This window comes from Nelumbo nucifera, chromosome 8 (assembly GCF_055504915.1).
Source record: "Nelumbo nucifera cultivar China Antique chromosome 8, China Antique-T2T, whole genome shotgun sequence".
Taxonomy (NCBI): domain Eukaryota; kingdom Viridiplantae; phylum Streptophyta; class Magnoliopsida; order Proteales; family Nelumbonaceae; genus Nelumbo; species Nelumbo nucifera.
Window position 1 is genome coordinate 55817551 of NC_142656.1, and position 14522 is coordinate 55832072.

A 14522-nucleotide genomic window follows, 5' to 3' on the forward strand; every position below is an offset into this window, starting at 1 on the left:
AGTCTGGTTCCCAAGTCAAACAGTCTGGTTGTTCGAACTGAACAGACAGCCCATTCTGACAAAAAAAATAAAAAATAAATAAAAACGGCCAAAACCATTAGATGATTCGATCGCCTGAGTCAATGGTTTTCTGACCAAATCAACAATTTTTAACGAAATAACAGTTCTGGGGTAAAAGGGAACCGATCACCTGACCGGCTCCCAGTTTTTCCAATCCGACCCTTTGGTCCAGTCCGGTTTTGAAAACCATGCCCATGAATATATTTCATGCACGAGAGTTGTCAAACTACTTAATATCAATGTGATATCTTCGTGAGTCTCACTTATTCTATTGTATTTTTAAATTTAAATGAGAATATGCAAAGTGTATATGAACTAAAATAATTAGACTATAATTGAATATAGGTTGAGTACAAACTTGTTATAAATATCAAAATCAGTGTCTTTGCGAATAGAATCTCGATCAGTGGACTTCTCTCTAAGTAAAAGATCAGCACAGGGATAGTTACTCAATCTTATTTAAGTGAATTATTAGCCCAACTTACCAATGGTGGAAGGAAGAATAGTGCCCCAGCAATTTCAGAAGGCCAATGGCCGTCACTCGCTTGGATAGCCCCATAGTATTGGAGAGCCCTCCTTAGTGTAGCAGTAGCTGCCTCATAGGTTATATCCTCATTGTCTCCTATCTTTGCTGGTGGTATAGTTTGAACAAAATTATTCTCTTTTAAGAGCTGTATTTTAATGAAGGAGAAAAAGAAAAATTTTGATTAATACATGAATCACAATAAATAAAGAACATAGTGAGATTAATTTGATATATCAAAATAAGTTCAATCAAGAAATTAATGATTCATGTGTTGAAATGATGGGCAGGACATGCCTCCTACTGCTCTTGATTTTCAGATTTAAACCTTGAAACCTTAACTTTAAACCTTAAAATCTAAACTTTAAACTCTCAAGTCCTAAAAACCCTAACCCTAAACCTTATACCTTATAATCTAAAGTCTAAACCCTTAAATCCTAAAGCCAAATACCCAAACCCTTAGCCCTAAGCTTTGAATCCTAAAAATATAAATTAATTTTCTAAACCCTTAAACTTTAAAGCCTAAATTTCTAAACTCAAACCTTAAATTTATTGTATAAAATGCCTTTCGTAGGATACATGTCCTCCAATGGGGTACGGGGCAAGTATTTTCCATAACTCCCTTGTGATATAGTTCTTAACATCTCCATTTATCCCAAGAAGGGAGGAAAAATCGGATGGGTGTTTTGTAGTGTTAAGATAGTGTAATTACATAAGTACGTACGCATGCCTGGCTAACATGGGCTGAACCTGGGTCAGACTGGTCCATTTTTAGACCAATGAATTAAAGGTTTAAGGTGTTGGACATTTTAGAACATTAACAAATCAGCATGTGTCTTAATTAAATAATGGAATATTCTAGAAGAGCAAAGAATCCAGTTAAGCTATTGGAAAGCTAAATAAGCATCTGCATTAAATGAGTAAATAAAAGAATACTTCACATTAAGGCCCTATTTGCTTTTCAGTAAGTTATTTACCTGGGTAAATGCAATTACCTGGATAAGTTTTTCTTGGGAAGCACTTACCTGGGTAAGTGTATTTACCCATGTTCTTTTATTTCTCATGTTAATAAGACAATGACCTTTTAGTCATAAAAATCTATTATTAAAAATGACATTTTTGTCCATTCAAGTGTTTCCAACCTTCCCCCTAGGTAGGAAAGTTATTTACCCACTTAGGAGATGGGTATCACTTACCTGGGTAAATGGTAACCAAGAAAATAAACTTTCCCTGATCCCCACATAAATCTGAAAATTGAACATAGGATTCTTGAGTCTGTCTCAAAATCTGAAAACAGAACACCCCATACATCTAAATAATCCAAACTTTGGCTTGAGTCTGTCTTATATATAAGATGTAAAACTGATGAGATTTTTAATTGTTCAAAATAATTATTCTTTTAGGCTATGTTTGATTTGAAGAAAAGTGTAGGGAAAGGTAGGGAAAGCTGAAGTAACTGTTATTAATTATATAGAGATTTTGTAGACGGTGGCAATTTTGGTTGGTCCGAGTTAACATTTTACACTAGTTTGGGTAAGACCCATTCAAATTTTGACAAAAGCCCGACCTATACTTGCTCAACTTGCATCCCTAATATTTTATATTAAATGATGATGAAAGAAACTTCCCCTCAAGGCAGTCCAACAAAGGGATAAAGGCAAACATACAAAGAGCTCAAGTGCTGTATATTTAATAGATATTGATATTGGTTTTCAATTTAATTTATAGTGATACCCTGCATAGTTTAAGGAAGTCCATTTCTATTAGAATCATCCTCTCTAGATTCTTACTTCCCTTGCAGATTTTTCTAAGCTAATTTAGTAGAAAACAATTCATATATACCACCAGGTCCACCACGAATATCCTCTTCCCTAAGCTAAAAGTAGCTATTATACTCAAAATAAAACCTACTAATAGGCCTCAAAAAGAAGGAAGTGAATTAATGGGTTACACATATAAAGAGAAGATTCCTAAATTCTGGTTTGCAAAAAACAAAACCCCCCCGTCTTAGCACAAATGAAGACAAAGAATTCTGCAAAAAAAAAAAGGAAATAACTAAAAAAATCTATAAAGAAAAGATTTGAATAAAGTTTAAAATAAATAAATGACAACAAATGAGAATAGTTAATTTTACAAGGTGCTGTTCTAATGGTCTAAAGCATGGTTTTTAATATCGAACCGGTGACCGAACCAGTCAGGGGTCTGGTTACCAGTTCGAATGGTCTGACCGTTTGACCTGAATGGTCGACCCGTTCTAACAAAAAAATAAAAAAATTGAAAAATTTGAAAAACTGTCAAAACCATTTGAACGGTTAACCAGCCGGTTCAGCAGTTTGCTGACCAAAATCAATGGTTTTGGGGGAAAACGGAACCGGTCAGGTGAACGGTTCCGGTTTTCCCAGTCCAACCGTCCGGTCCGGTCAGATTTTGAAAACCATGGTCTAAAGTCTGATATTTAAAAAGGAAATACGTTTTGACAAGAGCACTTTGAAAATTGTTTTTTGTTTTTTGCTTTATATAATATATGAGTGTAGAGAATATATTAAGCTAATTAAAACCCGAGCTGAATGTTCAATATGGTTATTTTACAATTTTGCCCCCATAGTTGATTCTGAGAATGGATATTTATATTACTTATAGTTAGCATTAATATATTAATATTAATCATTATTTTTAGAATAAAACTAATATTAACCAAATAATAAAAACAATGGAAATAAAATAATAAATAATAATAATATTATTTTAATAAATAATACTTATTATTTTAACAAATAATACTTATTATTTAGTAATACTTTATTATTATTAAAAGAGTACATTTTTGAAACCCTTCCAATATCTTTTCTTTTCTCACATTGATTTATTTTTCCAATTTTCCTTCAACTTTTTTTTTTAATTCACTTTTCTTCTTTTGTTATTTATAAAGATTGTATTGTTCTTTTATTTTGTGTGTGCAAAAACCAGCCTCAATAGTAATTGCATAGGTATTTTGGAGAATTTTGTGCCTTTTATCAGAGGATTCTAATAGATGGGGTCTACTTGCAATTGTGTCAAAAAGTTTAGAGAGGTGATTGCAATTACCTAATTTACCATTATTAAAATAATATTTTATTATTGATATTTATAAACTTTTTATAATAAGAGTGTGTTACTAATAATAAATATTGAATAAAATGTCTGAAGGGAATTTTGTGGAAAAATAATAAGAATGTTGTCAGTTATGATATTTGAACTCTAAAAAGTAAGAGGTATTAAAAGAACAACTCGATGTCTGAAAATTTTGCTTTTAAGACATCAAGACGTTGAAAATATACCAAAAGAACAAGGCCTAAAACAAGTAAAGTCTAAAATAAATGATAATGGGCTAACTTCTTGTGGTTGAAACGGGCCTAAACAAGTAAAAAGTGGGCTAAAACCCTATAATTTAAAGTCAAGTATACAAGAAATGAAGGTGTGGGTTGAAATTCTAAAATTTTAATCAAACATAAAACCCTAGATATTTAAATATTACAATATTAAGATTGATAAATTTGTAGAAAGCAAAAACATTAACATAAATTTCTCGTCCATAAGATGAAATTATACAAGTTGCTAAAAATTAACTAATGAGAGATGAATTTTCTACAAAAAAAAAAATAGTATTACGGAGATTTGATTAAATATGATACATAAATTACAGAATGGTCATTATAAATATGAACAATAGTAAATATAACTCAATGGGAGTGCAAATCAATTTAACCTAGTATTGGAAACCAAGAGATAATTCAAGCTGAGCTTTTTTTAGAACCTTGGTTCAACAACTCATAACAAGGGAGAGATTGTGAAGGATATTGCCCAAAGAATTAGAGCAGGATGGGCGAAATTGAAGGGTGCATTTAGGGTTTTATATGATAGGTGAACACCACTTGGATTAAAAGGAAAACAATTGTAAGGTCAACTATATTGTATGAGGGAGAGTGTTGTACAGTAAAGAAACATGTCCAAAAAATGAATGTGATAGAAATGTATAGGTTGGAATGGAAGAATGGAAAAACTTTTAAAGTTAGGATGGATCAAAGATGAGGTCATCTGTGGGAACTTAGGAGTAGCTACAATAGATGATAAAGTGAGAAAAAGTTGAGTAAAATGGTTTAGTCATGTACATAGAAGGCTATCAACAACACCTGTAAGGAATGATTTAGTTCATGTAGTTGGGTCCATATATTTGCGATAAAGCTTGAAGAATGATAATGAATTAAGGATGAAAAGTAGTAAATACCATTGTTCTGAAAACCAGACTGGACTGAATGGCCAAACCTTTTAACCAAAGAACCGGTTGAGGTTCTAGGTCTGGTTATTCCCTAGACCTGTTTTTAACAAATTTGTTAAAAAAAAATGTTGAAGAATTCATAAAATTACTGACCTAGACGGTTCAACCATTGAATTGTTCAACTCGAACAACGGTTCGCAAGTAACAATATACAAGTATGAAATGGAGATTTCACTCCTACTTCTCATTCGATCAATAGGATTTTATAGAAGTAGGCTTTTTAGTTTTTATAGAAGTCTTCATTCTCAAGACTCTCGAATATGAAACTCTCAACCAAACTCAACGACAATTTGCCACTTTGAAGGAGACCATCAAGACTCAACTCCCTATCTCCAATCTACAAGCACCATTTGCAATGGTAGGCTTGCAACCACGACACAACTTGGGGTACCAGACTCAATGATGACGTGGGGCTTTGAAGGAGACCATGAAGACATTGACTCCCTATCTCCAACCTCCCTCTATCCTTGGTCCTTGCACCAATGACCACCATTTGAAATGGTACCCTCAAGGCTTAGGCTTGCAAGGATGACGTAGCTTGGAGTTCCATTTTTCTGATGTAGCTCTACCATTTGCAAAGGTGATTCAAGGATTATAGCGATAGTTTTGAATCCTAACCTCCTACATCCATTTTGATTTTGTTTGGAGAAGGGAGAAAAGTTTCAATTTCCATATTTGAATCTTGACCTCCCACACCGGTTTTGATTTTGTGCTAGTTGCAATGGTTCAATCTTGTTGGACAACATCCACCGAACTAGAGATATGGGTTGCAACGGTGATTCAGGTTTAATTTTATGATAAATTTTATTATTTATACATATTTTATAATTTTATTATTATGTTTATGATGTCACAGGTTGAACCATTGATCCAAAAATTAGTGACAAGAGCGGTTTCATTTCTGGGTTAGTTTTTAAAACCTTGGTAAATGTGAATATTTGTACAAGCACAATGGCCTTAAATTTCCTTTAATGAATCTTAGCAATGGGTGAGAAATAAAAGATGAAATGAGTTTCTTTCTTTCTTTCTTTATTTTTTTCGATAGGAAATGGAAGAACCAAAGAAAAAAAAAAGAAAAACTAGATGCGGCATTACTATAGTTTATGAAAGTGTCATCGAGTGTAAATTAATTACTACAATTTTAATGCTAAAAATGGGCATGAGACCTTAAAGTCAGAGGGTTACATAATTGGGTGCTTGAATAGAGGTTTTTCTAGATGCTTCTTGAGGCTTCTAGCTAACTCTGCATGCTTTTAGGTTGTTCTAAAAAATTCTACAGTGTTTTGGTGTGTTCTCTATGTAGGGATGATGCTAGTGGAAACTTCCGGAACTTTGTAGAACAATTTGGATTTGTGTGGAATGCTCTAGAGTGGTTTGGAGTAATTAGACTTGTTCTAGAGTGTTCTTGTACCTTATAGAATGGGCATCCCTTAGAAGAGTGTAGAAGATAGAATGTTCTATAGGTGCTTTTAGATGATGCCAATTGTGAGAGTATTCTTTGAGTTGTAAGCTTTCTTCCATAGTGTAATACAATTTTTTCCTCTTACATTACTTGGTATGTTTTTGTGTGCCTTGGTGTGTGTCCTTAGCACTTAGGCAACTTGGTAAGAAGGGTCTTGGGTGTGTAGTTTGGCTAACTTTCTTGGAGGGCCAAATGAATGCCACAAGACTTACCAATGGAAGTGATCGGGTTGTAACAAGTGGTATCGAAGCAACGTTTCTAGGGGCATGTGGGAGCTTGCATGGATAAGATGTTGGTAGGATGCAACACTAGCAAGACACATGAGTGGGAGATGTGCCACTCCAAAAAGACAAGGGAAGCATCAAGTGACGTTCACGTTGCCTTGGAGGATAGGATGGCAATGGTAGAACTTGTCATGGGAGACATGCAAGACAAGTTCATAGACATGAGTGGCTGAGTTGATGGACTAGAGGGTAAGCTAATGGAGCTCAAGGCAGCCATGGAAGAGGGCATGAATCTTGCTTGGCATGATGAAGACAAAGAATGGGATGGATTGGAAAACAAGTTGATGGGCAATTTGGCCAAGGTACAAGCTAATGTAGACGAGCTAAAGGAAGATGTGGTGCTTTGCAAGAAGCTGCCAACATGGGATGAGGTGGGAACGCTATGGGACATGCCAAAGGTAAGGGCACCTAAGCCACCTCACTTCAATGGTACTAGGGATGCATTGGCATTGAACAACTTCTTATGGTGCATGGAGCAGTACTTTGAAGCCATGCACATAAGGGACAAACAAGCTAAGGTATGTGTTGCCACTAAGTACTTGACTCACACAACTATCTTGTGGTGGAGGCAACATTGTGTAGACATGGAGAATGGGCAGTTTCATATTGATAGCTGGGACAATTTCAAATAGGACATCAAGCACTAGTTCTTTTTGAAGTAACCTGAGGAAGTTGAGGCATACTAGATCAATTAGGGATTATGTGTGGGAGTTAACACGCATGCTTGAGATATTTGACATGGTTGACGAGGAGTTTCTATTCAACTTCATGGACAGGCTCCAACCATGGGCAAAAAAGTTGTAGCATAGGAGCGTGTAGTATCTAGCTATTGCCATGGTTGAGGCAAAGAAGTTGGGGAGAGAAACATGGGTAGCTCAATGGAGACCATGTCCAAATGGGTGGCCACGACATCGGAGGGGGAGATCACCATAGCCACAAGGACAATCAAGATGGGCATAGTGATAACTAGGTTAAGGGGGGGCAATCCAAAACTCAGAACGAGAAGGCCAATCAGATTAAGTCAAGGGACAAGGGCAAGGCAAAGTTGAGTTGCTTCATTTGTGAAGGGGACTACTATTCTCGTGACTGTCCAAAGTGGAGGGTGCTTACTGCATTGTTATGTGGAGGTGTAAAGGAGGCCAAGATTGGTCACTGTAGTTACTTAGTAGCATTAAGAAGTTGGAGGGTCCAGCTAAGGGGGCAGCCAAGACCACAACTAGGTCAAAACTGATGTATGCGGAGGTGTTGATCAATGGTGAGAAGACCTAGTCCCCACTAGAATAGTTTCCAATGGGTAGGGAACTTGAAGAGATTATTGTGGCAACCATGGCCACCTTTCTTGGGGTAACTCCATGGGTGGAATACACAATCAAGTGGAAGGGTTTAGGGGCGTTTGAAGCACTGTATGCATATGAGTAGATGAGTTGATTGTGGTAGGCCACGAGGACTTGATCAGGTAATGGGATGCACAAGCCAATTGAGTGTAATGAGGGTGTTGCACAATCAAGTGAGGAGGAGTGTCATGGGATGCCATAATTGGGTGCTTAGCTAGAGGTTTTCTAGATGCTTCTGGGCTGTTTCAGAGCATTCTATGGTGCTTTGGAGTGTTTTCCATGTTCATGTCTAGAAAGGTTTGGATGCTAGTAGAACCTTACAGAACCTTGTGGAACAATCTAGATTTGTGTGGAATGCCATAGAGTGGTTTGGAGTAATCAAAACTTGCTCTAGAGTGTTCTTGTACCTTATAGAATGGGCATCCCCTAAAATAGTGCAGAAGATAAAATGTTATATAAGTACTTCTAGATGATGCCAAGTGTGCATAGTTCTAGAGGATTTTTTGAGAGGGTTAGTGTATAAATAGAAGTCCCCTCCCTCATTTGGAAACCATCCAAGTTATAAGAGCATTCTTTGAATTGTAAGTTTTTTTACATAGTGCAATACAATCTTTTCCTCTTACATTACTTGGTGTATTCTTGTGTGCCTTGGTGTATGTCCTTAACACTTAAGCAACCTAGCGAGAAGGGTATTGAGTGTATAGTTTAGTTAACTTATTTTGAGGGACAAATGAGTGCCACATAACTTAGCCAATATGAGCGGTCGTGTTGTAATTAAGAAGTGAAGGAAAATTATATATATAAGAGAGAGATGGTTACTTGCAAGCGCAATAAAACATCAGCACTGGGCTTGACATGGTGGCGGTTCTTCCTAAACTCCTCGCGAGCCTTTTCAACCTTAGCACGCTCTTCTTCTGTATAGTAGTTGGGGTCAAACTCCCAAGTCTGACGTCCCACATAATTGTTGGTGCTGTATATATAGGGGCCACCTCCTTGGGCAATCTTAAGCCTCCACATATTGATAGTGATGTACCAGTGGTAGTAACTCGCTTTCTTTTCTTGATACCTACCCATTTTATGAAACAATTTTGAAGAGCTTAAGTAAGGGTTCAGGTTCAAAGCTAATTAATTATTTGTTAGATGAACTTTAGAATGAACTTGCTAAACTAATCAGCAAGGATTGGGGAGGGATAAAAATCATTCACATGTAGAGTGTGAGATCTACCATCACCACTGCTTCTATACATATCCATGTCAAGAGTGTATGTGTCTTTTCACAACAAATAATAAAAATATATAAAATGATGATCATGATATTTATGTTATATACCTGAATACATCAATACTAAAATAAAATATAACTATGACATGGAAATTATTCACTTTTTTTTTGCACTTAAAACTTTATTTCTTAGCTATAACTAGTTAATTCTACATAATGTTTGAAAAATAGAAGCTAGCTATGGTTAATGTTGGAGATGTAATTAGAGAGAATGAGGTGAAGCTATGAGACATATTTGAATGTTACTTTTTTTCCACTTAATAAATTGAATTTACTATTGGGTTACAAATAAATTTGTTCTCAGGATTCAGTAGAGTCTTAGGTAAGGGATTGCAACCAAAGTTGAAGATGCTATAAGAAAACCTTCTATGAGACAACCATAATTCAGATTGATAACAAAAAAAAAGTATGCATGTGAATTGTGTAAAAACATCTTGACTTACACCTTTTTTTATAAATTATGATTGTTAAATTTAAATTGTGCCTTTTGACCATACATGATTAAGTCATGACCGTTTGGTCGTAGAAAGGAATATCAACAATCATGATTCAGCCTCCTCAAAGTGTCTCAGGGTGTCCCTATGTGTACTACTTTTTTTGTTGAGATTCAACAGCCAAGACTTAATCAGGTGTGGTTAAGAGACACAATTTAAATTTAATTATTAGTTATAATTGAAAGAGAATGATCACTTAATTCAAATTCATGACTGTATACAGATAGGAATGGCAACAAGGTAGAGACAATATTCCCCATCCTCAACTTTGAATTTTACTAATAACTTCCCTTCATTGACCTCGATTCCCATAAAGATAAAAATCAACTTCCATCACTGACCTCGATGGAGATGGTTTCTTCATTGGGGAGACGAATCTCTAAATATTTTTTTTAACTAAAAAGTTTGCTTGTTCTTTGGGAAAAAGATTTTCTTAAAAGAACTAAAAAAAATCATTAATCTAAATTGGTTTAACACTTAACTAACATCATTAATTACCAAGATAACATGAAAATTGAAATTTATCCAATATATGTATTGGCATTGTATAATATTCCAAAAAAAAATATTGGCATTATATATATATATATATTATATAGTTTGGGTAGGGCAATGCTGATATTTCACTTCATATCCTTGATCAGGTATATCAATTATTCCCATCCTTGTCCCAGTCCCCACTAGAATAGTTTCCATACCTGACCTAGTGGGGATGGGGAAAATTTCCATCGCTATGTATAAAGAGCCTCTTCACAAACACTAAGGATGTGTTTGGTTTGAAGGAAAAAGTAGAGAAAAGAAAGGAAAGGTAGGGAAACCTTTATAAACCTTGTAAAATTTTCCCTACGTTTCCTTTCTTTTCCCTACCTTTTCCTTCAAACCAAACATAACCTTAGAAAATTACTTGAAGATTTTCCAACTTTATTGGTTGCAATTTATTATGTGAGGCTCTATTGTATCTTGGGAATGAATATATTTGTAACTCAGCAGAAAATTCAATTTACTGAATAGGGATAGATAACATTCCAAAAATAGCATCTTTAAATACACTACAAAATTTCACCTCCAATAATTTATTACTACATTTTCAATAGTTAATTTTTTATTTTAATTTGGTTGACTAAATTAGCATTTTTCACTAAAACCTCTAAAGAAAATGGTGGAATAGAAAAAATGAAATAGATGGAAATTAATACACTATAGACGATAAATGATCTCATTTAACTGACCAATTTATTTTGAGGGGAAATTTTTATAGAAATGCATGAAGGAAACCAACTACAAAATTCATTAGGTTGGAAAATTGCAGGATATGAATCAGTTTAAATTTAATAAATTATCTCTGTCTTTTATTTCTTAACCTCAAACTTTACTCCAGTGGAGGAAGTCAACCGACCTATATATATATATATATATACAATGAAGAAAGCCTATGAGGGGGGACATAGAGGACCATCCGTTCATAGAATTTATAAAACAAACCCATGAGATATTAATATTACCAAATATAATACATTTTAATGGGAGTTAATATTTCCACGACCCCATTTTTAGGATTTCTTTTTTATAGAAGTTTCAAAATTAACTTTGGGGAAAATCTTTGATACCTAACTTTTGACTTAAATAATTGCCTTAAACCGTTTCAAACATTTAAAAAGCAATAAGAAATATTGTCCCTAGAAAAAGATAGTGGATAAAATAACAGTGTTTCAAAACATTAATAAATGCATATTTATGGGTTTATTTTTTTTATATATTTATACTAATAGAGGAGCCTGAGCATACACGGCATGACTGGGAAAATTTTCAGGAGGAAAGACTAAGGCATCGTGTGATTTGTGGGAATAGGCGTTTAGAATTAGAATCGATTCATGAGAATCCTGTCCACATTTATCAGTCACACATGGAGAACATCTCATCCTCTGCATAATATTATGCAGGGGGAAATATTCCAATTCACGGGGGGTGGTGTGTTGTGGATAGGCGTGGGCAGGAGATCCAGAGTCGGTTAGATCAAACCAATTCAAAGACTAGGATTCTAGTTTTCTATCCCCACGCGACATGTGAAATATGAAAAATGGTCCTCTTTTGTCAAGACTACCAAAAAATTGAAGGATCTGAATTAAATCCAAAAGAAACTCTCATGACCATCAGAAAGAACAAAATAATGAACCGAAGAGAAAACAAAAAGAAAAAACTTTTGATTAGTCAGAAAAATATACTTTTTCTTATTCTCCTATCGCTTCAGAATAGTTAATCAATTACCTTCTTTGCAGAAGAAAACTTAATTGTAGCGAGACGCAGAACAAATTAAATAGACAAAAGACAACCAACTTCGCCTCAGATCAAATATAGTCAAACTCTTTTCAAATTTCTTGGAGTGGAAATTACAGAATCCATTTCGTCCATTGGATATCAGATCAGTGAGAGATTTTGACCTAGTATCCAATGCTGTCGTCGATTGGATGTTACTTAGTGGTGCGGGAAGACTGTGAGAGAAGTTCAAAGGTCTGACTGTGAGAGAGACAGAGGGAATATAAAATAGTGAGAGAAGGGAAGAGCTGGAAGGAAAACCCTGTTTTTTGGCGGGTATTAGTATAGTGGCAGTCCATTAGCCTTTAGCGAAGAGAGGGTTTTAAATGACTGCTGCTATAAAATAGTATTTTTAGCGGAAGTCATCCATGTGGAGATGGGATCTGCTCCTTGCACCGACCTTACACATACATTCTATCATGCATTGGGAATATTTCCCGTATTTATAAATTATTATTCATGGAAGATGTTTTTAATGCACGGTGGATATACCTGTTAGGCATCTGGACTCATTCTTTTGAGGCCTTAACTTCAATTTAGTGAATTCTCAAAAAGAGTTTGGAGCTCAGCAAAATGAATTAAATTTCAAATTTCCTAAATCAGTAATATTTTGAATCATAAAATTCATCAGAACTAGTCCTATAAAAACATGCCAAACCTAGTCTACCTTGCGCTAATTAGGGCTAAATAAGCCTTATATATAGTTGCAATTAAAAAAATAAAATAATTAAAAAGAGGATCAAAAAACAACTTACCAGCTTTTTTTTTCCTGGAGAGATAGAGGATCAGATTTGAGGAAGCACTTTAATTGGATATTGAACTCAACAAAGTAGTTTGTTTAAGAACTTAAAAGAATTAGAACCAGCTAGGTAGGTTAAACAAGTAGAATTGCAGGATGTGTAGTGTAGGAAAAAAAAAAAAGAAGAAACCCACCCACTTAAATAAGGACAACTTTGCATTTACTCTTGCAGAAAAAAAAAAAAAAGAAGTTACAGGTATTAATAATCATTAAATATGGCCATGTGCATACTGCATATGTGTTGTCTTTGCTTTTATTTTTATTTTCTGTTTTAATTAAAGCTACTCTAAAGAGGTCTTAAAAATAACAGCTACTCTCTCCTCTTTTATCTTTATCATTGTTATCGTTACTTTCGAGATCCAATTCTTGCATACATTTATACTAGCGGGAATCGTGCTATATAGTTTTCATTTTACCTCATAAATATTATTTTATCAAAAACTATTAATTTGATCAACAAACCGCTGACCCAGGTGATTGAATCCTTCAATTGTTTTGACCGTTTTTGTTTAGAAAAAGAAGTTAAATTTCTTGTCAGAACAGGACCATTCTATCTGAAAACCAAACCTCTGACCAATTCGTTGTCCCGTTCGATTTTAAAAACCTTGCCATACTATGCACACACTAATTTGTTAAGTCAAATTAAAAGGGAAGGATTCCACCTAATCAAAGTAGAAGTATAAACTAACATGGGCTAAATTGATATGAAAGGAGTGAGACCCCAGTCTAGAACTGGCAATGGGTTGGGGCAGGCGGGGCCAACTTTTGCAAACCCTATTTATGACCCTGAACTCAAGTACCCCACTCTATCCTTGTCCTGTACCTTGACGGGATAAAAATCCCAACCCCATACTCATTGCGTGGAATAGGGGCTAAAAATCTAAGTCTGGATCTCCTGCCCATGGCTATCCACATAAGATGTTAGTCATATATGCAGAATATCTTATTCTTCTACATAATATTATATAGGGGGAGATGTTCCCAATAAGGTTCAAAATATTGATATGTCTAATACACCGATAGGGGCATATCGGACGAATCGATACACATTTTGGAGCTGTTTTTTTTTTTTTTTTCACAACCGGTTCAGGAGGGCCGTTTAGGTCTCCTCTACCCTCTGAACCGGTCAAACCTCTGATACACCCACTGTAGGGGCGTATCGGAAGGGTCCCAAAACGATGCATATCAACCAATATGGGTCGATACATGTCGACACTTTGAACCTTGGTTGCCAATTCATGGGAGGTAGTGTGTACCCCACTCTGTCATTTCCCCTTCTTGTAAACCAGCCCTACTCCCCACCTTCTGGGTTCTACTTCATTTTCTCTTAATATATTATATTATAAATTATAATATGTTATTTTTTTAATTCTTATTAAAGTCCTAATATCTTTATATCAAAGGTTATACTCACGATTTGGTTTCTCAAATCAAATACTTTTAATCAGGTTTGGTTCAAGATAGGGATGAGCATAGTTCGGTTGAAACCGAATAACCGAACCAAAATTTTAGTTTCGGTTTGATCGGTTCAGTTTTTAAATACGGTTTTAGTATTGTCGGTTTTGGTTTCGGTTCTGATATTTAGAGGTTTGGTTAACCGAAATAACCAAACTTGTAAGGGCAAATTTGTAATTATATAGGCCATTAGGCCAAAAC

The 14522-nt window shown here is 35.0% G+C and overlaps 1 protein-coding gene across 5 annotated transcripts in view; it reads right to left on the reverse strand.

Moving 5' to 3' along the window:
- Nucleotides 1-12976, reverse strand: part of LOC104589203 (beta-amyrin synthase-like) — a 37059-nt gene extending 24083 nt beyond the window's left edge. For 4 of the 5 annotated variants that reach the window (XR_016079696.1, XM_088893731.1, XM_010247444.3 and 1 more), the window contains exons 1-3: nucleotides 12823-12976; nucleotides 8798-9044; nucleotides 546-731 (exon numbers count right to left, since the gene is read on the reverse strand). Coding sequence is in view for 4 of the 5 variants with exons in the window: in XM_088893731.1 (XP_088749857.1) it covers nucleotides 546-731; nucleotides 8798-8995 (384 nt within the window). In the remaining variant the exon portion in view is untranslated. The remainder of the gene's footprint in view (nucleotides 1-545; nucleotides 732-8797; nucleotides 9045-12822) is intronic. The other variant, XM_088893732.1, reaches the window with a different exon arrangement.
- Between the last annotated feature and the right edge of the window lie 1546 nt (nucleotides 12977-14522).